The 26,607-nt window shown below is 42.7% G+C and overlaps 6 protein-coding genes across 6 annotated transcripts; 2 read left to right on the top strand and 4 right to left on the bottom strand.

Moving 5' to 3' along the window:
- Positions 1 to 286: 286 nt before the first annotated feature.
- On the bottom strand, positions 287 to 4,789 carry C922_02123 (hypothetical protein; the record flags this gene model as incomplete). The annotated part of the gene is made up of 11 exons (XM_008817722.1): positions 287 to 334; positions 485 to 542; positions 852 to 1,113; positions 1,280 to 1,355; positions 1,577 to 1,967; positions 2,069 to 2,936; positions 3,248 to 3,606; positions 3,774 to 3,824; positions 4,151 to 4,369; positions 4,543 to 4,596; positions 4,737 to 4,789. 11 exons carry the CDS (start codon positions 4,787 to 4,789, stop codon positions 287 to 289), a joined length of 2,439 nt encoding a protein of 812 aa, XP_008815944.1.
- A 1,611-nt stretch (positions 4,790 to 6,400) lies between these two features.
- C922_02122 (hypothetical protein) lies at positions 6,401 to 13,468 on the bottom strand (the record flags this gene model as incomplete). Its single annotated transcript, XM_008817721.1, has 1 exon — positions 6,401 to 13,468. One exon carries the CDS (start codon positions 13,466 to 13,468, stop codon positions 6,401 to 6,403), a length of 7,068 nt encoding a protein of 2,355 aa, XP_008815943.1.
- Positions 13,469 to 16,694: 3,226 nt separating this feature from the next.
- Positions 16,695 to 17,708, top strand: C922_02121 (FAD synthetase; the record flags this gene model as incomplete). The annotated part of the gene is made up of 1 exon (XM_008817720.1): positions 16,695 to 17,708. The coding sequence occupies one exon, from the start codon at positions 16,695 to 16,697 to the stop codon at positions 17,706 to 17,708; it is 1,014 nt and encodes a 337-aa protein (XP_008815942.1).
- Positions 17,709 to 18,801: 1,093 nt separating this feature from the next.
- C922_02120 (hypothetical protein) lies at positions 18,802 to 20,043 on the bottom strand (the record flags this gene model as incomplete). The annotated part of the gene is made up of 1 exon (XM_008817719.1): positions 18,802 to 20,043. One exon carries the CDS (start codon positions 20,041 to 20,043, stop codon positions 18,802 to 18,804), a length of 1,242 nt encoding a protein of 413 aa, XP_008815941.1.
- A 1,053-nt stretch (positions 20,044 to 21,096) lies between these two features.
- C922_02119 (cysteinyl-tRNA synthetase) lies at positions 21,097 to 23,020 on the bottom strand (the record flags this gene model as incomplete). Its single annotated transcript, XM_008817718.1, has 2 exons — positions 21,097 to 22,806; positions 22,904 to 23,020. The coding sequence occupies 2 exons, from the start codon at positions 23,018 to 23,020 to the stop codon at positions 21,097 to 21,099; spliced, it is 1,827 nt and encodes a 608-aa protein (XP_008815940.1).
- Positions 23,021 to 25,106: 2,086 nt separating this feature from the next.
- On the top strand, positions 25,107 to 26,486 carry C922_02118 (methionyl aminopeptidase; the record flags this gene model as incomplete). Its single annotated transcript, XM_008817717.1, has 1 exon — positions 25,107 to 26,486. The coding sequence occupies one exon, from the start codon at positions 25,107 to 25,109 to the stop codon at positions 26,484 to 26,486; it is 1,380 nt and encodes a 459-aa protein (XP_008815939.1).
- Between the last annotated feature and the right edge of the window lie 121 nt (positions 26,487 to 26,607).

Below are 26,607 nucleotides of genomic sequence, written 5' to 3'. Positions count from 1 at the left end.
GTTGGTGTGAGATGAGTATGTCCCCCACCCCACAGTTTTGCCATTCTGCAGTTTGGTCCTTCCCACGCGCTTATTTCGTAGTTTGTTATTCCTTATTTTGCCATTCCGCAACAGACATGGTGCCCCCGCGAAGTTGTCACCTGCATGTCATCTCTATCTAAAGACATTTCGCCATTTTTCATTTGTAATTTTTCTTAAGCAACTCCATTTTAACGTATTTTAAAATTTTCCTCTTGGTCCTGCCGGGGGCGCAACTCCAACAGCGTCTGTATCGCTGCCCGTCTGGTTATCCCTTCTCCTCTTCGCGGAACAGCAACTCGTTGTTCAGTTCGTCCTGCGGAAATCGTGAGCACGTAAAGTAAGGGGTGCACAATAATAGGGAAATTGTTACGTACCAATGTTTTGTTTTCTCCCGCCACACGTGTATGTCCCTTTTTTTTTCTCTCTCTCTTCTTTTTTTTTCCTTTTTTTTCTCTTTCCATACATCTATCTCAATTAGATCATCCGGGTAGTTAAAAAAGTAGCTGTAATATTTGCACGACCTGAGAAGAGAAAAAAATTTAATATGTAAGTGGCCAAATGGTGATCGTCCTTTACACTGCGTTTACGCCTCCGCGGGGGGGGAAGAAGTTCTCACTTTGGTTTTTTAACCGCAGCGTGAAGGTAGAGCCCAATTGGAGAGTTTTCCTCCCTTTAGCCAATGCACGTGAAGAAAACAGTGGAAGGATCAATACGGGATTGATGCAACACGTGGGACATTTTTCACGATAATATCGTTTGCATGTCCTATAATGCGATCCTCTTGCTATGTTTTGAAGTAGAACAGGGGCCCTGCCTGTCTGGATCTTTACCTTATTTGATATGTTTTGGAGCACCATTTGTGGATATGAGATGAATAATGAATTTTTTTATTTTTGTAAAAGTCAAAGTTTCTGTTGTCTTTTATTTGATCCTTTGGGTAACTGCCTCCTCCCTTGGTGTCCGTGTCTATCTCTGCTACAAATCCTTGCAGCTCATATTTGCTCAGCTTGCATATTTCCTTGATGTCGATAATTTTCTTTTTCTGATTGGATTCCAGTAGCGTTTCGATGAAATCAATTATTTTTAGGTGATCTGCGCGGTGTGCCATGTGGGGGTGTTCCATGTGAAGGTGTGCATAGGCTGGTGCCCATTTATGTGCGCACTATCGGCGATGCTACAGCGGGTGTGCCCATTCGTGAACCCGCATCTGCATCTTCGCATCTGCATCTCCGCTTCTACCTCTGCCCTGTTTCTGTACCTTCGTTCTTTTCGTCCAGGACTTTGAACAGCTTGGTTAAGGTCCTCTCAACTAGCTCCTGCGCGGGTATGTTTGTCTGAGCACGCGGGGAGATCATTCAAATGAAGAGTGCAGAGTGTGTTAAAAAAAAATGTACAACCTCCAAGTTGCAAAACTGTAGCGCTTCTTTTTCACATATTTTTTCTGTTATACTGTGTTTATTGCATTACTGCCTTGATGCCACAGTGCGGATAATATGTCTGGCCCGCTTTTTTGAGTTTTTTTTTTCACCCTCCCCTCCGCTGCCTTCAAATTTACCTTTTCGGATTTTTTTGAGGACCCTTTGGCCTTGTATCCTCCCTCGGAGTCCTTATTAAAGTCCTCCTTCTTCTGCTTATCGTCGTTGATGGAAGTGTATATCTTCTGTATGGTGTCCAGCTTAATGCTGTTAATAATGATAGTGATGGAGACCCTTAAAAAAGAAACCACGTCTAATTCGAGGTTCTTGTCAAAGTTAAGGGAAGACAAAATGATATGGATGATGTTTTTATTCAGATAGAGCTTGTTGCAAGAGTCCAGAACATTTTTGCAGTCGAATATGTGTATCTTCTTCTTCCCCTTGAGGTTATGTTTGACTAATTCTTCGCACAAGTACTTCTGCAGCATCTTGGCGTTCCGCTCGAAAATGCTGTTTCGGATGCCTTCGAATCTGCGGAGAAGTTATGCGGCGTAGTAAAAATCACGTGTGCCCACATTTTGGTGAGTTTCCTTTTGAAGGGGATGACTTCCCCACTACGGCCACTTCCTCACCTGAGGCGCAGCACCATCTCGCGCACGTTCCTGTAGTACACATAGTTGTCATCGTTGTAGGAGAGAACGCGGAGCAGCAGTTTGTACTCCTGCCTGGACATAATATGCTCGTTTTGCAGCAGAACCTTTTTCAACTGGGAACGGTGGATAAACCCACTGTCTGACAAATCATATTTTCTGAATTCTTGTAAAAACGTTTCATACATGAAATTCAGTTCGTTCTCGTAGCATGCAAATATTAGCTGTTTGTAGAGAAGCAAGCTGTCCAAAGGGATGGTCTCAAAGTGCTCCCGATTCCTTTTCAGCTCATATAAGTACGTTGCCATGGCATGTAAGTAATTATTATAGCACACACATCCGTTGTCCTCTTCCTCCGCAAAAGATATGTACAGTAAAAAATCGTAGTAATTATCGGTGTAGATATAAGCGTAAAACTCATTCTCTTCATCGAAAAGGAAACACTCACAATTCGTTGGGACACTTTTGAAATCATAAAAAATGTTACTTCCATTGAACATATTATTTTTGTAAATGCTAATATCTTTGATTAGGTCTACTTCTTTATTGTTAACGCTGAAGAGGTTCACCAGTTTTTTTTTATCATTTGTACTTTTGGCCTTTTTGGTAGTCCCTTTTTTGCTTCCCTTGGGAATATTTGGCGTATCGGAAAATTCCCCCTTGGAACTGTCCTCCGTGCTGGTGCTCACCTCTTCATTTGATTCGTAAAACAGGTAGCTCTCCGGGGGAAACTCGTTTGGCTCCGGTTTGTTCTCCCCTCTTGCGTGGCTCTTCAAACGCCGGTGGCTCACGCACATCTTGTGGTTCACCATTTTTAGTATCTCCACGTAGTGCTCCTGTTTCAGTTTTCCTTAAGGGGAAGGTCAGCAAGTGAGGAGGTTAAGAGGTTAAGAAGTTAAGCGGTTAAGAAGTTAAGCGGTTAAGAAGTTAAGCGGTTAAGAAGTTAAGCGGTTAAGAAGTTAAGCGGTTAAGAGATTAAGAAGTTAACAAGTGAAGGCGTCAAGACGTCACAAAGTCATGAAGTCCCGGGGTGTCAAAACTAAGCGATACCCCAAACCGCGTCGTGCCACATTGCTTGCCGCTCATCACACGGGGGTAACTGATGAACGGCTCAACAGGGGATAAACAGGAGCAGTATGCTTCCCCCATTTTTGGTCGTACCTTTCTTCTTAATGTCCACATCGGCGAAGTAAAAGGCCAAGTTGAACTTCAGAAACGAGAGAGCTTCATTTAGTTTTTCATTGTCTACATTTTTTCCGCTTCCTCTTGCTAACTCGGAACTCCCATGATCTATGTTCAAATCCGCTTTGGAGCTTATTTTGTCTAATTCCAAGGTCTCATCAAAGAAGGTTTTTTTGTGCAACAACTTATCCGCTTTTACGAATGTTTTTTTCTTCTCTCGGAATTCCTTTTCTTCTTCCTTTCTCTTTCGAGCCGCTTCCTGTTCGTTTTTGATTTTTTGCAAAATTGCCTCGATGCTCTCCTCATCGGCGGGTTTGATGAACCTAGTTCGCATGAACCTGTGCAGAGGTCAAAGCCGGAGGCGCGGCGTCGGAGGTGTTAAAACAGGGGGAATATAGCCGCAACCGGCAAGAAACAGCAAGTAACGAATGATAAGCAAATGCCTAATTTTTTCCTGCCGCATAATGGCGTTATATAGACGCCAATATTTGTTCTTTTTGGTAACTCGGATGAAAGGTCAAGATTGTTCCTAAGTTTCTCTTTATCCTTGATAAGCCTGGTAGAGGAAAAAAAAGGGTGTTTTTTTTTTTTTTGTTTGGTTTATACCGATTACAACTGCGTGAACGCAGAAATGGAACACCCTTTACTTAATAGGACCCTTCCATCGGGAGGGTATATTCCTTTAGGACGACGTTGCCAAAATGTGGAGCTGCATATTTGTTTTTTCACCCTCCCAGGTCGAAGCAGCTGCGTTATCTTAACAGATTGGTCAAGTTTTTTCTCCACTTTTTCTTTCTTGACTTTTTTGTTTTTTTCTTTTTTGTCTTTTCTCTTTTTTTCTCCTTTTTTTTTCTTTTCCGTTTTATTTTCCCCTTTCCCTACTTGTCAATCCAGGCTTCGCAATTTAGACCCATGTCCACCGTCCTTACTAAATTTTCATTTTCAAATTTGAACGTCACGAAATACTTGTCGGCAATTGGGGGCTCTCCCCCAAAGTTGCTCATGCCAATAGGTCCCACTTCAGTTATGGTGAATTCCGCATTCACCGTGCATTTGGCGATGGATTCGTTTTCATTTTGGTGGTAAAAGGTGACCTTATAGCTGCGTTATGTTTATACCATGGGGGGAAGTTGCAAAAAAAAAGGAAACAAAAAAAAAAAAAAAAAAAAAAACAGATAAATATATAAGCAGCGTAGTAAAGACAAATCCACGTGGCCCATCTCGTTTGACACTTTTTTGGGCTAAGACTGTGTGTGGGATAACTCAGCCCTTACTAGTGTTCCCTCTTTTCTTCGTCTTTCCCCTTGACGAGTATCCTGTAGTGATACCTGCGTTGATGTTCGTAAGTGGACGGGCACAGTGGGTACCTATGTGTGAATTGCCTTATGTGGCTACCTAGGCATGGGGATATAAATCTACATATGCCTCTAAGCATGTGTGAGCTCTGGCCCTTCGGCAGTTAGTTTACTTGCTCGTCCACTGCTTCAATATGCCGACCAGAAACTCAATCGTTTCCTCCATCCCTGAATTTGTTCCTCTTTTGAGTGAGAGCCTTTCCGATGGCGAAATAGCTCACTTTGCAGTAGAGGCCCTTGGACAAATAGGCATCAATCACCGTTCTTACCTTCTGTGCTATGGTTCACTTTTGAATTTCCACAACGGGCGAATTTGGTATGCCCTCACGTGGGAAGTTATTTCGCTAAAATGAGGACAACTGGGGTTTGCGGGGCGTTTTTTTTTTTTTCGCAGTTCGGTTACATAACTGCGTAGGTAATTTTTTTTTTTCTCTCTTCCCCGCGTGGCCCTGTCTATGTTAAAATTTCAATTTGAGGTGTTTCCCCCCCTCAGTTTGGACAAAAAAGTTAACTTCAATTTGGCGCATGATAGAGGCGCAAGGAAAGGATGTTCACCATGGATGCGCATGGTGGGTACATTTTTGTGCCATTTTTGCGCTGTTTTTTCCCCATTTTTTTTGGCATTTTTTCGAATTTTCCCAGTGCTCGTGTGCAGCGAGGGTGTATAGTGTCTCCTTTGGGCGGAGGCATAATCGGCGGGAACTTCCCTATCACAGAGGCGAAAGTGAGGGCCATTTGGGGCGAAGTGGGAAAACGAAAGTTTCTTTTTTATTAAAAACGCGGGAACAAGGTTTGTACCGATCGTTCGACAAAAAGGAACAAGTGGAAAGCCAAAGCGGGGAAGCTAACACAGAAAAACTAAAACGAGAAGACTAAAACGAAAAAACAAAAACAGAAAGACTAGAACGGAAAAACTAAAACGGAAAAACTAAAACAGAAAGACTAAAACGGAAAAACTAAAACAGAAAGACTAAAACGGAAAAACTAAAACAGAAAGACTAAAACGGAAAAACTAAAACGGAAAAACTAAAACGGAAAAGCTAAAGACACACAGGTGATCCACAGAGAGGTGATCCACAGAGAGGTGATCCACAAAGGTGATATCACGAAGGGGATGCCACAAGGGAGATGATACAAAACTGCTCTGTGAGAGGAAAAAATTAAAACTTAAAAAATACACCTCAGAACAACAACAAAAAAAAAAGGTTGCCACTTGGTAAGGAAGCTTACACGCGTGTCCTAATGCGCATGCATACCGATGGAACTTCCCTCACATGTGCTAAGTGGCGTCCACCCCCTATTTCCAGAAAAATGGGGGAAAAAAAAGAAAACAAAAAAAAACGGAAGCTGAACAAAAAAAGGTAATACAAAAGAATAAGTAGTGGCTATCGTGTACGTATTTATAAAATCTTCCAATCCAGAGTAGCAACATCTTAACAGTGTGAAACAGTTTAGCCTTCGTGGAGATGAATTATCGACTGGTACAAACTATCGTTGCCCCTTTCTCCAGAGGTATTATCTAGGCACTAATCCTGACTGATTAAATGATCCTCTACATAGATACACTTGTTTTTTCTTTATTAATTCATGAATAAACAGAATTTTTCCGAAGACACCAACTTGAGAGGCCGTTTTGAAAAGTGGGACACACACATGCGCGATGAATGCGTATGGAAAGACCTACGCATATACAAAAATTACGCTACATGGTATTTGCGGCACAGTATATATGTTTCTACCTACTTCTGCACACTGAGCCGGATTTCTACTTTTTTTTCTACACCTGCTTGACTCCGGGAAAACCCCCCTTGGTAAATTGCATAGAGTCCATAAAACTTTTATAGCTATTATTCTCCAAGCTATTCTTTAGGGACTCTTTGATGACCTTCTGATCATAGTCGTTAAACTTGAGCCAGTCTGAACAGATGTCTATGTCTTGTATGTACTTTTTGCCTAACTGGACCCCTGGAATTTTCATTAATTGTTCTATGAGCAGATTACTTTCATCAATGGTGGGATGCGCGGTAGGCATGTCATTCGAGGGGGTTCCCTTATGGTATGCGTTTAAAAAGTTGGGCATCACGGAAACGTTTCCGTCCTTTTTGTGTAGGGGCACGGCTTCTTTGGTGAAACTTTGGGGGTTCCACAGGTTCGCTGGGTTGGAGTGGTTTGCCGATCCGTTGTGCTGAGCGTACTGCGTGGAGCTGTTCGGAGGCAAGTGTACCCCGTTATTTGGCATGCACGTGGCACCGCTCTGTGGCGCGTAGTTCACCCCGCCGGGTTGCATATAATTGACCCCTCTTTGAGGCGCATTGCCTCCCCATCCCTGGCTGGAAGATTTCAATGCGCAGTTTTCATGCATAGAAGCAGTCTTGAGTACGCAGTTTCTGTTCAGCCTCTCCTGGGACGTGTGCAAATTGAAGGTACTCATTGGGACATTTCTGTTCCTCTTCTCCTGCAGGGAGGTTAGCTTTTCTTTAAAAAAGTGATAATTGTTGTCCTCGTGTCCCATGTTCTGCTTGCCTATCAACGTATTGTTACTCAGATGTATAGAACCCATTCCCTTGAGAACCGGTTCTGCTTCGACAAAGGGGTTAATAAATGTCCTCCTGCCATTACTGTGCTGTTCCATTTTGCTGAGCTCATTACTGACGCCTGCTTTCCTGAAGTGGTACCCTGTTTGGTTCATTTGTTCACTCCTAAAAACACACCTGTTGTCGTTCGTCAAGGGAATGTGTTGCTTTGCATTCACGTCGCACATATTGAGGAGGAAGTCCTTTTCCATCTCTACTGAATTTTCCACTTTCTTTTGATGCTCTTGAAATTTGGATACAGACATGGGGTTGTGTAAGGTACTGTTTCGCTTTTGGAATGGGAAAAGGGATTCCACGCTGGGTTGGTTATGGTGCACGAAGTGGGAATTCGTTTTTTTCGTGCCCATCAGTAGGAGTGTTCCGTTTGGAGCGAATGCCTCGTACGATAACCGCGCTGCGTGATACGCGGGGGTTGCGGAACCCCCTCGAGAATTGTAATTTGTCTTATGTGATCCCTGCACAGTTCTGACACTCCTGTTGGGTGCAAATGCAACATTGCTACCTGTTTGCACTTCACCGTTCGAAATTTCGCTGTAACATTTGGTGCCACTTATGCCCCCGTTTGTGCCATTCTTCCAGTTTGGAATTCCGCTTGGATGGTTCAGGTGGGCAGTCGCGTAGTTCCTCAGATGGGCAATAGCGTGGTTACTCGTCCGGTTATTCAAAGGGGCTCCTCCCTGCACGCGACCAATCCCTCCACTGGCGGCGCCCAACACGTGGGTCTTTCTAGTATACATGCTGTTGACCCGTTTCTTTCCCCCGTCTTTCGCTTTCATTTTGCACAAGTAGTTTCTGACGTTGTCAATGGTGTTATCGCTGCTCTTATCGCCGTTCCTATCGCCGTCCTTATCTTCGTCGGTGTGTTTGTGCTCACCTGGCTTGTTGGTTGAGTCCGTAGCCGAGGCCTCTCTTTCTCCCTCCTCCGTTTCTGCGCTGCCACCGTTCGGTTTTGCAATTCCCCTGTTTTGATCTGCTTCTTTCACGCGTTCCTGGACACTTTCCTGCGTCTGACTAGCCTCGCCTAACTGATTCCCCTCCTCATCATTCGCGCTCTCCTTCCCCGATGCGCATTTGCTTTGGAAAAAATTTAGCTGTCCCATGAAGCTGCTGACGATGTTTCCGCCCTTTTTACTATCGCAGAGGTAGTTGCTATTCGCGTTGGTGAAACAGCTCTCATAGCTGTGTGTGTTCCTATGCACCTCCTTGGTGTTACTGTCTTTTGCTTTGTTGCCCCCTTCCTTGAGTTGGCCATTTTTGTCCTGTTTCCCCTCATCGGTGGCGTTGCAGAAAGGCACGCTTTCATTAGTGGTAGTACATCTAACCGATTTACTATTTAGGAGAGTAAAATTTTTAATTTTATTTGTCACAATTTCGGTAAATCTGTTGTATGCTGACTTGGTTTCGATTGCTTTTTTCTCATTCTTTTCGATTCCTTTCTTGTCATTAGTTTGGATCTCTTTCTTGTCATCCGTTTCGACCCCTTTCTTTTCATTCGTTTGGATCCCTTTCTTCGCACTTGCTTCATCCCCTGGGGAAAGCTTCTTTTCGTTGAACCCCTTTCCCAAGTTTATTAAAATTTTCAAATTGGCTACCTTCTTAAAGTTGGTTACGTTTTTCAAATTGCTCTCCAAATTGTTTGAGTTGGCTACATCCTGGTTGTCTTCTTTTTTGTCCCCCTGATTTATGTGCACGGAGTTGTCATTGCTCTTGGCGCTAGGATATCTGCTCGCGTGTGTAGAACTCTGTGCATGCAGGAAGCCATTATTTGTGTCGTTAAAGCTGTTCATATTTCTCCTAAAGCCTGAGTACACATTGGGGTTTATCGTTCTGTTGTATCCAGTGCTGTAGCCACTGCTGTACCTTTTGTCGGTAAAGGGGGTTTGCCTTCGAAAGTGGTTCATGTTGCTGTTGCGTTTGCTTTCCATAAGTTTGGATTGTAAGCCCGAGGGATTCCTTTCCGCGGGGGTAGCGTGGTTAGTGGGATTAGTGACGTTAATGGGATTGCCGCTTTTCTCTTTGAGGGGGTCATTCTCGCTGCGGTCGAACCTCTCGCCATCATTGCTATCTTTGCTTTCCTTTTTAAGTTGGTTCATCTGTCCTGTCGGGGTCACCCCGAGGGCATGCTTTTCATCCGCTTGTGCCAAATTAACCTTAGGCTTTTCAAGCAGCGTGTCACCTTTCGAAACTCCGATTTGTGTTTTTTGGTGCCCCCACAGTTGGTTGCTTCCTTTGGTGAGGTCTGCCACGGGGATGTTGGCTGAATTAGTTTTATCCTGAGGAAGCCTCACACCAGCCACCGTTTCTGCGACTTTCCCAGTTTGGGTAGGCAGATTACCATTTCTGTTTTTTACTTGGGCCAACATTCCGCTGTAATTATAAAGAAAATCGTAGCTGTGATTCTCGGCAGTCATCTCCTTCCTCGCGACAGAACTTTTGCCCTGTTCTTCCCTCCACAAATAATTTTCCGATTTCATTTGGCGCACTGGGTGGAGTCCTCCTAAGGGGGACTTCCCCATTCGCATTTTATAAGTGTCGTTAAAGTTTGGAAGGTTCATCATGGACGCCCTGTCTTTTGTTTGAACCTCATAGGGAGCCATGCCCTTTGGTACCTTTGCCCTCCCATAGACGCTGTTCACGAGTCCACTGTTCATGAGTGCACTGTTCACGCTGACGCTGTGCATGTGGGCACTGCTCAGGCTGGGTACTCGGGGCTGCCCCTCCTTTTGCGGACACATGATGTGGGGGGCGGCTTTACTTTGCTGCACCAAGTGTGCGTTCGCGAAAGCCGCGGTAGTTCCAACCACACCTGATACTGCTCCTCCTCCTGTGCTTGCGGCGCTGGTGGAACCGTACCTCTTCATATAACTCTTAACGGCCTGTATGTTGTCGTCCTTGTTATACTTAGGATAGTTAAAATTGACGGTTGCCCCGGAGTCCACTTTGTTATCTTTTCCCTGGTCCACATTTTCCCTTTTAATGCTGAAGTTATTCGTCCAGGAAATTTTTCTTTTCCCCTTAATTTCCTCTGCAGCCTTTTGGCTGTTTTCACCCCTCTTACTGGTTCCCACCTTTTTAACATCAACGGGTGTTTTTTCTTCTATAGTTTTGGACATTGTCGCCGTTTTCTTCTGCCTGAAGTTTTTTGCTAAATCATTTTTTTTCTTTCCGTCGGTTAGATCGCTGGATTTTCTCTCATCCGCTGTTTCTCCTTTGTTCGTTTTTTTCGTTTTTTTCGTTTTATTCATTTTTTTACTTTTTTCATTCTCTTCCTCACTTTTGGCTATTCCTTTTGTGTCTTCCTGTTTTTCACGGATGTTCTTAACCATGGAGTCCTTCAGTTTGGCGTTTTTGCACACGGTGGGATTCGGGTCCGTCTGCGTAACGTTCGTGTTGGATTTCTTGACACTGGGATTACCTCCTCCAGTGTTTCCGCTGACCATGTTGCTGCCGCTCATACGGCTGCTACCGCTGCAGGGAGCCAACTCCTTGAGGAAGGGCGTCCCGAACCCTTTGCTCTTCCGTTTTGCAGAGGGAGTCAAAGGTTTTGTCGCGCCATCGTTACCTGCGTCTTCCTTCTTGGTGTTCTTTATTTCGCCCATTATAATGTCCTTTGTCAAATTACGAGTGTTGTTCTCTGCATCTATGAACTTCATTCCTGATATGATATCCCCCCCTTCGTCGATCATGGGGGAATCACTCCCTCCCGCTTTCGTGTGTGCCAAAGCATTTTTCCCCGCATCCGTGGCGGGAGTGCTGTTGAGCTTCGTTTGATGGTCACGGGAAGTGTTGCCCTCTGCGGAGGTGTTTCCCTTTATGTCTATACCTACTGCGGAGCTTACGCTTTCGCCCAGCACTTCTCCAGCTTTTTCTGCAGATGGGTCGCAAACTCTCTCTTCCGCTTCCCCCCCCTGCGTGTGACGCGTGGCGCTCATCTGCGAGAGGATCTCATTCTTGTGAACCAAAATCTTCTGACTGGTTAAGTAACACGATATAATATCCCTCAAGCTTCGCTTCTTGGAGTCCTCTAAGAGAATGAGTTTAATAATTTCGTTTATGTGTCTGATTAGGTTGTCGAAGTTATTCTGTACATGCAGGATATCGTTAAATAATGAAGCGAATTTCAAAGACATCAGTTCGAAGAGTAGTTTGTCTTCCACTTCGACATCGTTGTTACTCCTCATTAGTAACAGTATGTTGTTAAAATGGACGACCATCTTCATAATTTCGTTAAAGTAATTACTATTTTTTTCGTTTCTCTCTATGATGTATGATTTTATGTCAGCAAGGGTTATATATTTATCTTCCTGATTTTTTTCATTGTTAGTGGAGTTCTTCTCCAGGTTTGGCTCGTCAGAGTTAGGCGAACAGTCAGGCACAAGTTCCTCCTTTGCATTACCATTACGATGACGTAGAATAGCGTTGTACAGCAGTTCCACGTTGGACAGACTAATTTCGTAATTCACATCTGAGGAGGCATCCTTAAATGTGTCAAAGGTGATTCTTTCCTCCTTTATGTTTAGCACGCCTTTGAGGACGTCCTCCGTTATGTAGTTGGTTGTGTACACATCTAGGTTAACGGATTCTTCCTCGAAGGAGAAATTCATGGAGGACGTTTTTTTCAGCGTCTCCACGTTAAATGGGTGCGTCTCGTCTTCGCTCTGAAGATGGCCATGCCCCTGTTCCATCTGGAGCTCCTTTTCTGCCTCTTCCCTCACTTTGTCGACCACTTCGTCAACCACTTCGTCGACCGCTTGTTCCCCCACTTGGGCACTTTCCTTCTGTTCGTTCTTCCCAAAGTCAAAGTACTTGGACACATTCGAGACCTCAATTTGGTACTTGGTAAATATTTTTTCTAACTCTGTGGAGCCGTTCCTGATGCTTCCGCCGCTCTCACTGCAGGCATCGCTTCCGTCGTTGCTCCCCACGTGCGACGACTGGAATACTTCATCCCCTTTGCTCTCGTCCTGCATAGTAGCCTTGTCGGACTCCCCACAACAAGCGTCTTCCACGTCCTTCTCTGGGTTCTTCCCCTTGAGGGGTACGCATAAATTGTTTATATCGCTTAAGTTATACCCCAGCTCAGCATACACCCTCTTCCTCGCCTCATCCGCTATGGAGGTGATATCTAGGAGGCTTTCTTTCTCTATGAGCGAGGGAGAGTGGGATTTCCTGTTGCTGTAGTTCAGTTCTTCGAGCGATTTGTTACTTAATGCTGGTTTGCCAATGGTGCTACTCATGTGAAGTTGGTTTTTTCCGTCCTTGCGTTCACTTTTTCGAGGCTCTTCATCCTGTTCATCCTTTGCATCTTCGCTGAGTGTCCTCTTCATTTGATTGTCACTCATTTCCTGGTCAGAGTATTTCTCAATATAATCATACGAGCTACTTTTCCCAGTGCTATAGGTAGAGTACCTTTCCTGTTTGTCTTCCTCATCAGTGCGTGTGTCTTTGTCCCTAACGGTTTTTTCATCCCTAACGGTCTCTTCATCCTTAATGGTCTCTTCCTCCCTAAAGGCCTCTTCATTGTTATCCCCATGGAAAAGCATCCCATTTTGATTCCTTCCACCACTTAAGTCATCATCTCCAGATGTTTGTCCAAACTGCTTCTCCCCTTTCAATGTTGTCGTGTTATCTAGCTGGTCAGTCGCGTGGCTTGAGTAACACGAGTAAACATTATTCGACTCATTGAAAATCTCCTCCTCTTTACAACTGCTCATATAACAGTAATTTTTCGTATCGTTTTCGTTATACTCTGGAAGGAACATGGTCCTGTGGAACTCGGTCATAAGATTTTCCTTTTCTCGATTTTGCAGCATATGACTGTCCTTCTCTCCAGAGTGATCACTTCGTTTGCCTTCCAGTTTGCCATTACCCGTTTGGTTTACTAACAAAATTGTACTGTTGCCTTTTTCTATGACCTCAGATTTCTCTTCATTAAAATGGCTCAGAAATAGCTTCGAATATTCACTCGTCTTGGATACGAATTCGTCCACCATACTTATGGTGTACTGCATTGGCGATTCCACGCTTTCTTTCCTTTCATTTTGTTCATTGGATGTGTTTTCAGCATGTTCGTTTTGTCTCTTCATCATAGTTTCTTTCTCCGTTGAGTCGTCCTTTTGTCTACTCAGGTGGTCATTCAGTACCCCTTTAATGTCTCTACTCGCCACGTATGAAAGTTGACTTCCCCCCTGTTCTTGCAGCTTACATTTTGTGATATCTTCCGAGTTGTCCTCCTCTACAGAAGAAAACATCGTCTCGAAATGGAGGGGGGATATCCTGTTGGGGTCGTTTTCGCTCTGTTACGGAATGTTCCTTGGGCAGAGTGGCCGATGAAACAGTTTTGATAAATATCGGAGTAAACAATTTATGAACAGCGCTTCAGTATGGGGAAAAAAAAGTCACAGAAAAGGTCAAAAAAAATGCCACAAAAAATGCCATAGAAGAGACCACAAAAGATAGGGCGAACTAACGAGATGTAAATTGACTGAATCTACAACGACATGTCTGGCTCACCCCCTCGGCGCCCGTTGGGCCTTATTCTGTTTAATTTTTAATTCCTTTTGTGGCTTCCCTTTGGAAATACCCTTTTGTGTTACTTGCGCGTGCCGATTTCGTTGTCTAAAAGGGGCACCACGGGGCCGTCGGCATGGTCTAGGACTGCGTCCAGTCTTTTCAGCGGCGCGCTGACGGAGCCAGGGGTGATGTAAAAAGTCAAAATGGTGAATTGGGAAGTCAAAGGGGGATGTGGAACGTCAAACGGGTGAAATGTGACCAAACAGAGGGGCCCTGTGTGGCGGAACAGAAGGGTTATCCAAGAACAACCACAAGGGGGACTAAAAAATAAACATTAAGGGTACACCAAAAAAACTGCGCAACAAGGGGGTCAGCAGGCGAATTTCCGCGACAGGTATGTTGTCAATGCAAAAAAAAAAAAAAAAAACAAGTTTCACAAGTTGAACAAATTGCACAGTAAGTTGTCTTACGAGCATGTCCGTACTCAGAACTGTTAACGTTGTCCAGAATACTGTCATAAAAAGTGTTAGACAGAAAAAAAAAGAAAAAAAAAAGTGAGCGTGAATTTTACAATGTAAGGAAGATACAGAAAAAGAAAACGAAAAAAATGTGCGTCTACAATGAAAAAAATGTCCTCAAAAAGGGGATTTATTTTTGTGTAATTTTTTTTTTTTTTACATTTTTTTGCCCCATGTAATATGCTTAATTTTTTTGTTACACTTAATCTATGGATTTACAAAATAACATTTTAGCAGTTAAACAAAAAAAGTGAAATGCCATCGAACGTTTTTTTCTTTTTTTTTTTGCAGCATATTCTGTATTGTCAACACTGCACAATGTTACATACAGAATGGGAAAATGAAATGACAGAAATGCACGAAAGTGCAAAGGAGTAGAGTCTTATATGGCCGTCAAAATATGTACTGCTTTGTCCGCACCATCTTTGTAGTGTACTTTTTTTTTCTTTTTCATATGGATTGGACAATGGGAACTTCACATTAGGAGGTGAACGCAGATTTATTTAAAATAGAAAAAAAAAAAAAAGGAAAGGGAAAGAAAGGAAGGGAAAATACTTAACGAGGGGGTATATGGTACTCGCGAATGGACCCCCAGAGTTGCAGAATTAAAATTCAGAGCGTGTTGCCCGTCCCTGAAGCTGGAAAAACAATTTCTGTAACTACGCCGCGGAACAGGCGCTGCAGTCGTCGCACCTGCCAAAAATACTTTTTCAAAAGTGAAACAACGTTTTGTTACGCAGGATTATTTTCTGCTTCCTTACCACTGCGCTGCATATTAGTGGTGCCTGCAACGATGGCAGTATGGTAGCCTTTCTCTCTTCCTCCCCCTTTCTTAAACGTTTCAAACGTGTGAAGCGTCTCGAAGGAAGTGTGTATTTGTGTGCGGCGTCAACATGGGGTGGCTAACATAGAGGTTGTGAGGATATCCACGTACGTGTCTGTGTGTGAAACGGCAGTGGTCTGATTTTCCTGTATTTCCAATTTTTAAAGCGAGTTAACTACGCGCACCTTTCACGTTGTTATAGGTAAAAATATTCCCTAAGGGGGAAACATAAATTTAAGTTTTGCACCGATGCGCAAGCACACTCACGAAAATGGCATCTTCGCATTTTTTTTTCACTTAAAGTAGCTCCCCTTTGGGGTGATGTGGGGATACGGAGTTCATATGTCCCATAAGGACCATCCTTTTTTTTGTCACAAAAAAGGGAATTTTTGATCCTGCATTAACGCACGAATGGTTGACAGGAGTGGCCATCCTCAACTTGGTGTAAATTTCATCCCTTTCTTAATAAATAAAAAGTGAAGATTACAATTCGAATGTTTTCAGGTCTGCTAAGGTGTCACGTGGGGCGAAATGGTGACGCACATGTTTATACATATATCTTAGCAGGTGAATTTTACAAAACAAGCAACATTTCCCTTCCTGGTTGTTCCCTTCTTCTTCCTCCTCCTCCCCTACAACACTCCGACGTTGTCACTGCCTTCTCTCAATTGGTAAAATGATAATATCGAAAAAGGGGAATGAAATTGATTCAGTTCATCCCCCCTCCCCTAGGAATTGCACAAGAAAAAAATTATTCCGATGAGGCGACGCATAGCATGGTATGAAACTGCGTAACGAACAAAGTAGTACAAGAGGACACTATTGATCATGGCGCGCCGTTCAATTTGCCATTTTGTCCACCCCTTATACAAAATTTTGATTCCTGCGCAGATTCTATACTTAATGTTGTTCACAAGACTATTCACAACACTGTTCACAATCGCGTGTTGGTAACCCCCGTGCGTGGTAAGTGGGTCAATGGGAAAAAAAAGGGAAGAGGAGGGAATTATAACAGTTGTAAAGTTCTCGCATAGCTTCGCCACAGTTTGGGAATAGCCTCTGTAAACCTGTTTTAATATATTTTTCTCAATGTACTTTTTCGCGCTACGCATTTCTTCGCTTCCTATGCCACTGTTGCTTTACTTTTTGTTACTTCTGACAGGAGGCCCATTTACCACTAGACCCGAAATGGCGAAAGGTGGGAGTTCCTTCTTGGGCTTTTCTTTTTTTTTCCTGCTTTGGGTTGGCCCCCAATGGAGCCGCGCTTCGTAGATACGCTGACACTTTGAATGTGGTTTTTAAGCGCGCCCTTGGGCAATTTTAAAAGGCATCTGCGTCAGAGATTTTTGTCCTGTCAGTTACTTTCTTTCACCGTAGCATTTCTTTTGAGTAAATTTTTTTTTTTTTTTTTTGTGCATTATTAAACGCGTTCTATACGAAAGAAAACACGTGGATACTCGCGTAACGTTAAAGTCACCATAACTTTTTTGTTTTTTTTTTTTTTCAGTACTGATTAACGTGTAAAAAAATATGACATGATATGGAATCGTCCCCCTTTTTTTTTTTTTTTTTAATCCTTTAAATTAACGATAAGACCCCAATTCATGTGAAACGTTTGGAAGCATGGCATCCGAAGACAAAGATGAGTGGAATGATTATTTGAACGCCCTCAAGTTGTCTGAAAAAATCGAAAAATTACATAAGGAACATATTAAAGAGACAAACCAATTAAAAGAATGCAGTGGTCGAACGTCAAACGACTGTGATAAGTCGCATCAGAATGAAAATAAGACGGGAAACGATGCAAAAAAACGCGACTTTATCAAACATAGGATCTACAATTACGATGTTATTAATTATTATAAAGATGAAACGATATTAAGGAAAAAAATAGTGGAATTGTCAGATGATATAATGAAAGCAATATATCACATTTACGATTTGTTTCGCCTTTGCAAGGATAATGTTTTCCTGTCCTTTAATGGAGGGAAAGATGCTGTCGTAATTTTACACCTCTTCAGGTGTGCATATGCTAAATACATACATGATGTGAAGGGGCAAAGGCAAAAACCAAAGTTAATTTACTTTAAAGACGAAGTAAACGAATTTCCAGAAGTGTACCAATTTTTAAACGAATGTGTATATATGTACGATTTGGACCTTACTGTTATTAAGGGGACATGGAAAAGTAGCATTACAAAATTTATAGAAACCTTCCAAAGACAACATCAAATTAGCAGGATAGATCAAGTGAAAGAAAATTTCGTGGATTCTTGTGCATTTTTCCCAACTATAGCATTTATTAATGGCACAAGGTTTAACGACACGAATAGTGAAAACTTACAAATTTTGAATATCAGTTCAAGGGGACTCCCACCATACTTGTATTTAAATCCAATTTTTTACTGGACCTATGGAGCCATTTGGACATTTATTTTATATTTTAAATTTGATTATTGCATTTTATATAATCATGGCTACTCCTCTATCGGTTCAGTCCATGATACGGTAAAAAATGAATTCTTAAAATACAACGATTGTTATTTACCTGCCTATTTCTTGAAGAACTGGGACTACGAAAGGTACAGTAGAATGTCACCTGAAGAGAACCAAGAGGGAAACTCCCAACAGGGTTAATTGGAGGGGCTGTGGGGGGAGTCCTCCATGGGAAGGAGCTCCTTCTTTTTTTATTTCACTAAATGGGAAATGGCGCGGGTGCATCTTTGCTATTCAAGGTAAAAAAAAAATATTATATGGGTAACCACAAACACACACATTTGCAACATTTGGGAGAAAAGATTCTGAACAGTTCGTAAATTTTTTAAAATGTGGTGCTTTGTGAGGTGGAAACTGAAGAACAAAAACGAAATAAATAACTAATTGGAAGAATTAAAAAATTTCTAGTTGGGAGAATTAAAAAATGGCTAGTTGAGCGAATTAAAAAACAGCTAGCTTTCCTTATTCCCCCTTTTATTTGTTTGCTAAATTAAAAACAGAAACCGAAAAGTATCCCGTGCGCACATCATGTACAGCATATGAAAAATTTTGTACTACACCCCAATAAATTGTTTCACATATAAATACACATTTTAGGCAATTTTTTTTTTCTTCATTGCCTTGCTTTTTGATTTATACGTAACATATTTGAACACTGCTCATTTGTGTAGATTTAATTTTTATAGGAACTCGCTTTCTCGACTGCTTTCGCAACTACCTTCGCGACTGCCTTTGCCACTGCTTCTTTTTTTTTTGTGTCTTTTAAAAACTGAGATACGCTTCACTGCCGTGTGTAAATTTTTTCCCATCGGGGGAAAGGATTTAAAGCAAAATTTCAATTACAGATAAAGATGAACATCTTTGTAGACACACAACATCAGTCATAGGACTTGCCCCAATTTTGTGTGCGCAAACTTTCCAGTACATGTTTCACTTAAAAAAATAAAATACTCGCACAGTTAGTGGAGAACGGGACATATACACGGGTGAGGAAGGGGGGTGTGCACGTTACACGCATGCATACAAATGTGTATACTTAGACACTTCTGTCTACTGCAAAAATTACTACATTTGGCAAAAAATGTAACAGCGTAGTACATCCGTGAAGGAGTAAATTTGCTTTCAAATTTGGTGACAAAAAAAAAAAAGAAAAAAAAGAATAGTGACACAAATAGATTACGTTTCGATATGCGCACTTCACACATTGCACTTGCGGAGAAAAGAGGCTTCCATTTTAGCTACTTGCGCCACCGGAGTTGCCATCGCTATCCGAATTGTACTCATTAAGAATGCTCGAAAGGTCCTCCTTCTTTTTAATGACAAAGTTGTAACTCTTTTCGAAATTGTTCCTTTTTGCGCCTTGTGCGGTGCCTACAACTGATAGGCGGCTTTTAAAAATGCTGATGCTGGGTTTGGACATGGGCCCTTCCGTTTCTTGCACGCCATCAGTACTGACCTGGTTTGTTCTCCGCACCTTTATCGTTTCATCTATGCCTTCTTTTGCCGCTTCCTCACTATGAATCTGCCTTTTTTTGGCTCCCTCCGAGAATTCTTTCGTTTTACGTAGGGGGATTTTTTGCAGTGTGTTATCTGTGGCGCTTTTGTCGCGGTTGTTGCTATGCGCGTCGCTCTTATATGAGTCACCGTTGTGGGAATGACTGTTGTGTGGGCCTGCCTCCTCATCGCTGGCCTCCCCCGAGTCTTCCTCTTCTAGCACCTCCTCCTCTATGATGACGTCGTCTTCACCCATTATCGACCCTCCTGGCGCGCCACCGGGATGATTTGCAGCCACCCTACTTTTGCGAAGCAAAGTGAAAAACGCTTTTTCATCTTCTGAATCTAAATTGTTCATGAAAAAATTATTCTTATTATTTTTCATTTCGTTCTTTTCGTACAATTTATCTAGCGCCTTATTGATGCTGTTAAATTTGTCAATGTGTCTTCTGTTGATATTTTTCAATTCCTCCAACTCCTCATTTGTTTTTAATTCCAGCAGAGCATTGTAGGACTCCTTTTCTTTGTTCTTGAGCTTATCTTCTTCTTTGATGAGATTATTCTCTCGATAATAATCATCTGCAATTTCCTGCTCCTTGTGTGCATCATAGGTTCTTATTCCTCCAGCGATTAATATGTAGTCTCCATTTTTTGGATCCGTTTTGAAAATAATTTCATTTTTACACTCAAAGCATTTTCCATAAAATTGCCAAATTGGGATGTTCAGGTAACTTTCGTCTCTTAATTTCTCAACCCTGGAATTGAATTTCGTTCCAACGTACGTGAAGCTTTTGCATTTGTTGCACTTCAGTGTGAAGGGATACATCATTCTGATGTTTAAAAAATGCTTCTTCTTCTTGTTATACTTATTGCTCTTGTTTTTTTTCTTTTCTATTTTTCTCATCAATTTTTTGCTTTCCGTTAATTTGTCCGGATCGAAATCCGGCGGGATGTACTTGTTCAGCACTTTCCGTTCCGCCATGGTTCAGGTGAAGGCGTGGAGTAGGCCAGGGGGCAGTCACAGGGTGGAAGTGAAAAAGTAATTACAGCACGAATGGCCTACGCGAGGGGGTCACTCGTGAGGGGGGAAAATGTGCACAGTAGGGATATCTACATAAGTATATCTCCTAAATCGCCCTGTTGCAGTTGCCTTTTCCACTCCCCTCACGGCCCTGTTGGGCTTATCCGTTCGGTGGGGCGCGGGGGACGTTTTTTCCACTCCCTAAAACAACTGCAAAGGGGGGGGGAGGGGAATTCCCATTTTTTTTCATCATTCGAGGGATCATGAAGAGGGAAAAAATATATCCACCACGGTTATTTCCGCGTGTTAGTTAGGAAAAATAAATTGCTTCGCAACATGGTAAAAAAAAAGAGAAAAATATATATATGAGACGGCAAACTGTTGCATTATATTGCATGAGGGCACCAAGTGGGAAGGGAAACTTTTCCGAGGTGCCAAAAAATAAAGAGGACACTGAGCGGATCGTTTGTTCATTTTTGCTGAGAATCGCCTTTTTATTTTTTCTGCTACGCGTTTCAGCTCCGCCACCCCCCGAAAGGGTATATTTTTCCACACCTTTATTCACCCCTTTGCCTATTGTTCGCTTTACACAACTAAGGGCGGTGGCTGACTGCTCTTTTTTTAAAAAGAAATCCATGGCAGCTTTCTCCATTTTTATCTCATTTCCTTTTTTGCTGTTTCGAAAGCACAAACGTGAAACACGAGGGGAGATTCTCCCAAATGCCGTCGTTTTTCCGTCGCGCACGATGGGTGTGTTTGCGAGCGGTAAGGCGAAAAGAATGGGAACAATAGGAACAATTGAAAGGATTGCAAAAAAATGGCAGTACGTGCAAAAAAATGGGAAGAATTGTCAAAATGGGCAAAAAAAGGGCAAAAAGACTTTTTATCATTTTCTAAAAGTGCAAAAAAACATTCACCGCAAAGGGCTGCCTCGCCACTTCACCCGTCGGTGATGACCAACGCGGTGCACTCGCCATGATGGGCACGTTCCCTACGTTGAGCGCTTCCTATTGATCACTCCCGCTTGTCATTCTGGTCCCCTCTGGGCGTCGGGGCTGTGGCTCCCCCGACCGCGCCCTTCTTCTTACTCAGTTCCTGCTCGCGCTTCCGCTTTTCCTGATGCAGTTGGTTCTCATCGAGCACCTTGACGACGAACTCGTTATTCGGTCGGTCATCGATGAGTATCCCCATGTTTAGCAGACGCTCATCTCGTAGCAAATCGCACTCCTTGAGTAACGTCTCATTGTTAGCCTTCACATTGTTAACAAACTCGGCGTAAAGTAGGTCCTTGTCTTGGGCAGTAGAATTGCTTTCATGTTCCTGTCCGCCCCTTTTCGTGACATCTTTTGTCTCTTTGGTAATTTTCCTAATCAGTTTAGCATTGCTTTGTAGTGTCGTCCGAATGTTACTTCTGTACGTGCCAAGTGTGTGGAGAAGTTCATCAAATTTGTCGTTCTTTCCATTCTTCCCACTTTGCGATTGACCATACACCAACCCTAAGGTGTCGTCCAGTATGAAGTTGATATAATGCTTCAGCTCGAGAAGTAACCCAATTTGAACCTTCTCATTTTGTAAGTATATATTAATTTCGGTGATTAGCTTCTGCAGCGCGAGGATAACTTCAGGTGTGTTAAAGTTATCCAGAAGAGCCTGATGCACTTTGTTCTTTGTTGAACGGAATAGGCTGTTAAGATTATTGTCTACTTCGGTCCAGAATAAATTGGAGTTACTCAGGTGGAAATTTTTTATCTTCATCTCCAGTAATGCGAAGAAGTTAAAGACAAACTTGTCAATCTCTACACACTGAATCATACTTTCTCCATTTGGACTATAATTCATGAAGCTGTCCCATTTGTTCAGTAAGAACAAAATACGAATCTGGTTGGGGGTATACTCACTTAGCATATGTTTTATCGTTATAAAATTTTTTAGCGACTTAGACATTTTCAACCCTTCTATGTGTAAATGCCCCGAATGGAGAAAATAATTCACCCACTGACTTTCGTCAAAGAAAGCTTCACTTTGAGCCAATTCATTGTCATGGTGTGGGAAGCGAAGGTCTATTCCCCCACTATGTATGTCAAGAACGCTTCCTAAAATGTTACTAGCCATTGTTGAACATTCTATATGCCATCCTGGTCTTCCTTTTCCCCAAGGAGAGTCCCAATAAGGTTCATTCGGTTTGGATGATTTCCACAGAGCGAAATCGTACGAATTTTTTTTTTTCTTTGATATGACTCCTAGATCTCCTTCCCCTTCCAGAATTTTCGTTTCATCCTTCACAGACAGTGGTTCCATGCGAGCGTAAAAATGCTTTGGGATCTTTTTAAACTCGTCAATGTCGAAGTATACACTACCTTCTTCACTCACATAGGCATATTTATTGTCAATAATTTTTTCTATATAATGAATGATTTGATCAACATATTCGCTGACCCTAGTGATGGCTGTCGGGAGGAGGACATTGAGCTTTTTCATGTCTTCCCAAAATTCCAATTCCCATTTTCTGGCTAACTCTTTGAAGCTGACTTTCTCTTCTTCGCTCCTTTTAATAATTTTGTCGTCGATATCCGTTATGTTTATCACCATGAACACGTCGTACTTGAAGTAATTCAGGAGGATCCTCCGGATGATGTCGAAGCTGACGTAGGTCCTGGCGTGACCCAGGTGCGCCGCGTCGTACACCGTCGGTCCACATGCATACCACCTGATTTGGTCCTTCTCCTGCGATTAGGGTAGAGTAGAAGCGGTTGTGGTGACACATTTCAGTATTCTCCTCTATTTTTCCCATTTCGACTGGAAGCCCCTCCTCGCGGCTTACCTGAGGAACGAACTCCACCTTGCTGCGCGTCAGGGAGTTGTTCACGAGCAAACCCGTTATTTTCTTGCCTTCCTTGGGCGGCATCTCCCATTTGGGTAAGCTGCTACTCGTCTCCATGCTGCACTGAAGCGCTTTCGCCTTGGCCACGTATCTGCCCGCTTCAAACGTAGAGAGAGACAAAAAAATAAAATAATAAAAAAATAATAAAATTACAGTGGTGTCGTTAGCCACCGTGGAAATTTTCCTCCCCGTTAAACTTGCACAGTACGCGCGCAGGTAAGCGGAGAAGCATGCGCTCGGCACACAAAAAATATGCACAAACACACGGAAAAGAGGCGCAACGGCAGGTTATTCCTCACTTGGGTGTAATCGACTGGGGCGTTACACGAAAAGGTTACAGCCCTTTAGGAGCAAATTCTAAATGGTTTATCTTTAGACATGAAAATGCGTAACCAACCCCGTCTGCCGCAAAAGTGGTCAGCGTGAGTGTTGTGCAAAATTGGGGGGTGAAAATATTCGTTTCGTTTCATTTTTTTTTTTTTTTTTGCTAACATAAGTGAGTATTCCAAAGGGACCAAGAAAATAAAATTACGTGCAATGGGAAAAAAAAAGAAGGACAAAAAAAAAAAACAATAACAATAGCAAAATAAAGAGAAGATCCAACAGTGGGTAAGGTTCACACTTGTGCATCCACCTCCACTTGATGTATAATCTAGTGACGGATGCACATTCGAATTGTATGTGGCGCTGCTAGCAAAATATCAGTCGTTGTGTGTACTATAGGCATGCTTTCATCTGTGCAGTTACATAAATTGGGAATGCGCTTTTGGTCTTTTTTTTTTTTTCTTTTCTTTTCTTACTGTGAAAAAGATTGTACCCCTTGCGATGAAATGAGTTGCGAATAAAATACATCCCCCGGGTGCTCCACGGGGTCCTCCTCTTTGTGAAAATGAGCCTTTCAGAACGGATTAGTAGTGACGGGGAAGTCGTGCTGCGCCCACCGCTGCGCCTACTGCTGCGAATGCTCCTGGGAAACTTTACTGATGCAGAGAAGTTCTTTTTGTGCGAAATGGCCAAAAGGGATGAGCATATCAAAATTAAAAGTTTCATTTAAATTTTTTACACATATATAGTCTGTATATATGCATCTGCGGGGTGAGGGACGTGTAGGGCTAAGCAACGATCTCCGTTTTGCAGCTCTTTGCGCAGAGTTAGCGCCAGTCGGGAAGAACCAACATTGGACGGACTGCGAAGTCACAGTTCTGATCGGTGATCCGTGATCATTGATCAGTGGCCACTGGTCAGTGATCGTCCTCACAGTTGCTAGTGTTATCGTTATAGCAATGTTAATATAGCCCCAAACATAATGAAACATCACGATGGAAAAAAAAAAAAAAAAATCAACTTACCCTCGCAGTGCTGTCAAGTGAAGGGCCGACCGGATTGCCGATACGTATACGGTGAATATATGTTCATATGTGCATCCCCTCCATAGGGGTATGACACTGGCAATACGGCAGAGTATGCGCCTGGGAAATGCAAATAAAACCAGCCGATAATCAAAGGGCTCCCAGTCATGTTGCATAGAATTGTGCAATAGATGTTTTTCCGCTTTATGCCCAAGTATGAGGCAGTTCTCAATTTTGTTAAAGGATTGGCCCCCCCTTTTGCATGTCGTTTTTTTTTTTCTTCTCCCCACGTACAACATGTTTCTGTTCGGTTCGACGTGACTCGCTCCGATTTGCAAGAAAAAGGAGAATCTCGATTGGAAGCAAAGGTGGATGTTCACTTGGAAGCAACGTAAAAAGCAACGAGCAAGCCAACGCGCAACTGCCCGCGAATGTGGGGGCCTGACTTGGGGAAAAATAAAAAAATATAAAATAATAATAGTAATAATAATATTCCGAATTGGCTCAAAGGGGGATGCAGAATAGCTCCACCCCCTGCAGAGCGGATTCAGAAAAAAAAAAGCAGCAGTGCACGAGGGGGGAAAAAACTGCGTACATAATACATACCTAGCGAGGCACATATATATATGCAGATAGACTCATGTGCGTGGAGCGTAAACCAGCACGGGACATATCCACACACATTAGGGAGGAGCCCAAAGGGTGTAAACCACTTGAAGCACTCCAGAGGTGTAACTTATTTGGAGCTCTAAAAAGGGGTAAATTTCGTTCCCCTCTAAAAACGCGTGAGCAACATGGAACTTGAGAAACGCGACTGCGAGGTGGGGGACACAGACGATGGAGACCGAGGGGAGGACAACGCCCGGGTTACGATAACACAGAATAGCGAAAAGGAAGACACCTGCAACGGGTGTGGGAAAACGCTAGCCAAAAAATTGAGTTGCCCAATATGCCTGAAAAAAAAAATCCACAGCTACTTTTGCACACAGGAATGTTTCAAAATTTCGTGGAAAGAACATGTGGGAAAAGTGCATGAGAAGTGGAAAAAGGAGGAACAGGAAGAGAAAGATGCAAAGGAAGAGGAAAGAACGAATCATATCCAAACGGTCAATGCCGAAGAGGAAAAAAAAAAAAAGTTCATGGAAATCATAAAAAAACAATTGTCACCTGAACATTTCGATCCAACGAACAGGAAGTATTGGATTTATGACAAACATTTGAAACCTTTCGTCAATTTTGTATTTACGGGGAATTTGAGACCTTGGCCAATAACAGAAATGAATGCCGTACCGGCACATATAGAAAGACCAGATTATGCAATCACATCCATCCCGGAATCGGAGTTAAAATATAAAAGGAAAAGTGATATATATGTGAATAGCCAAGAAGAGATTCAAAATATAAGGGAGGCATGCATTCTGGGGAGAAGGACATTGGACTATGCTCATTCGTTAGTAGCACCAGGAGTAACAACGGATGAGATTGACAGAAAAGTTCACAATTTTATTATAGAGCATAATGCTTATCCATCACCCTTAAATTATTATGAATTCCCCAAATCGTGTTGTACCTCTGTAAACGAAATTGTGTGTCATGGGATTCCTGACTTGAGACCATTACAGAATGGGGACATCATCAACATCGACATAACTGTTTTCTTAAAAGGGGTACATGCAGATTTGAATGAAACATACTTTGTTGGTGATGTGGAGCAAGTGCCAAAGGAGGCGAAGGAACTCGTACAGACATGCTACTTTTCCCTTATGGAATCGATAAGGAAATGCAAACCGGGGATGTTATATAAAAATATTGGCAACATCATAGATTCGTATGTATCCAAAAAGGGGTTTTCTGTGGTACGTACTTACTCGGGTCATGGGGTTGGAAAATTGTTTCATTCAAATCCGACTATTCCTCATTTTAAAAAAAATAAAGCCGTTGGGATTATGAAGGCTGGCCATGTGTTCACCATTGAGCCGATGATCAATCAGGGACACTACAGTGATGTCTTGTGGCCTGACAAGTGGACCAGCGCCACGTCTGATGGGAAATTCTCGGCCCAGTTTGAGCACACTTTGTTAATTACCGACAAAGGCGTCGAAATTTTGACCAAGCGGTTGCCGGACTCGCCGAGTCTGGGATTCGACACGAGGGACGATTTGTACGACGTGTAGAGTAGCGCAGTGGAGGGTTTCCTCCTTTTTTTTGCTTTTTTTTTCCGCCCTCTGACGCTTTGGGTGTATCCCCATGTTTGTGCTCATTCGTAGGTATTTTTTTTTTTTTTTTTTTATGCCT

Source organism: Plasmodium inui, assembly GCF_000524495.1.
Source record: "Plasmodium inui San Antonio 1 unplaced genomic scaffold supercont1.7, whole genome shotgun sequence".
NCBI classification, from domain to species: Eukaryota; Apicomplexa; class Aconoidasida; order Haemosporida; family Plasmodiidae; genus Plasmodium; species Plasmodium inui.
This window is presented reverse-complemented; position numbering and strand designations above follow the sequence as displayed.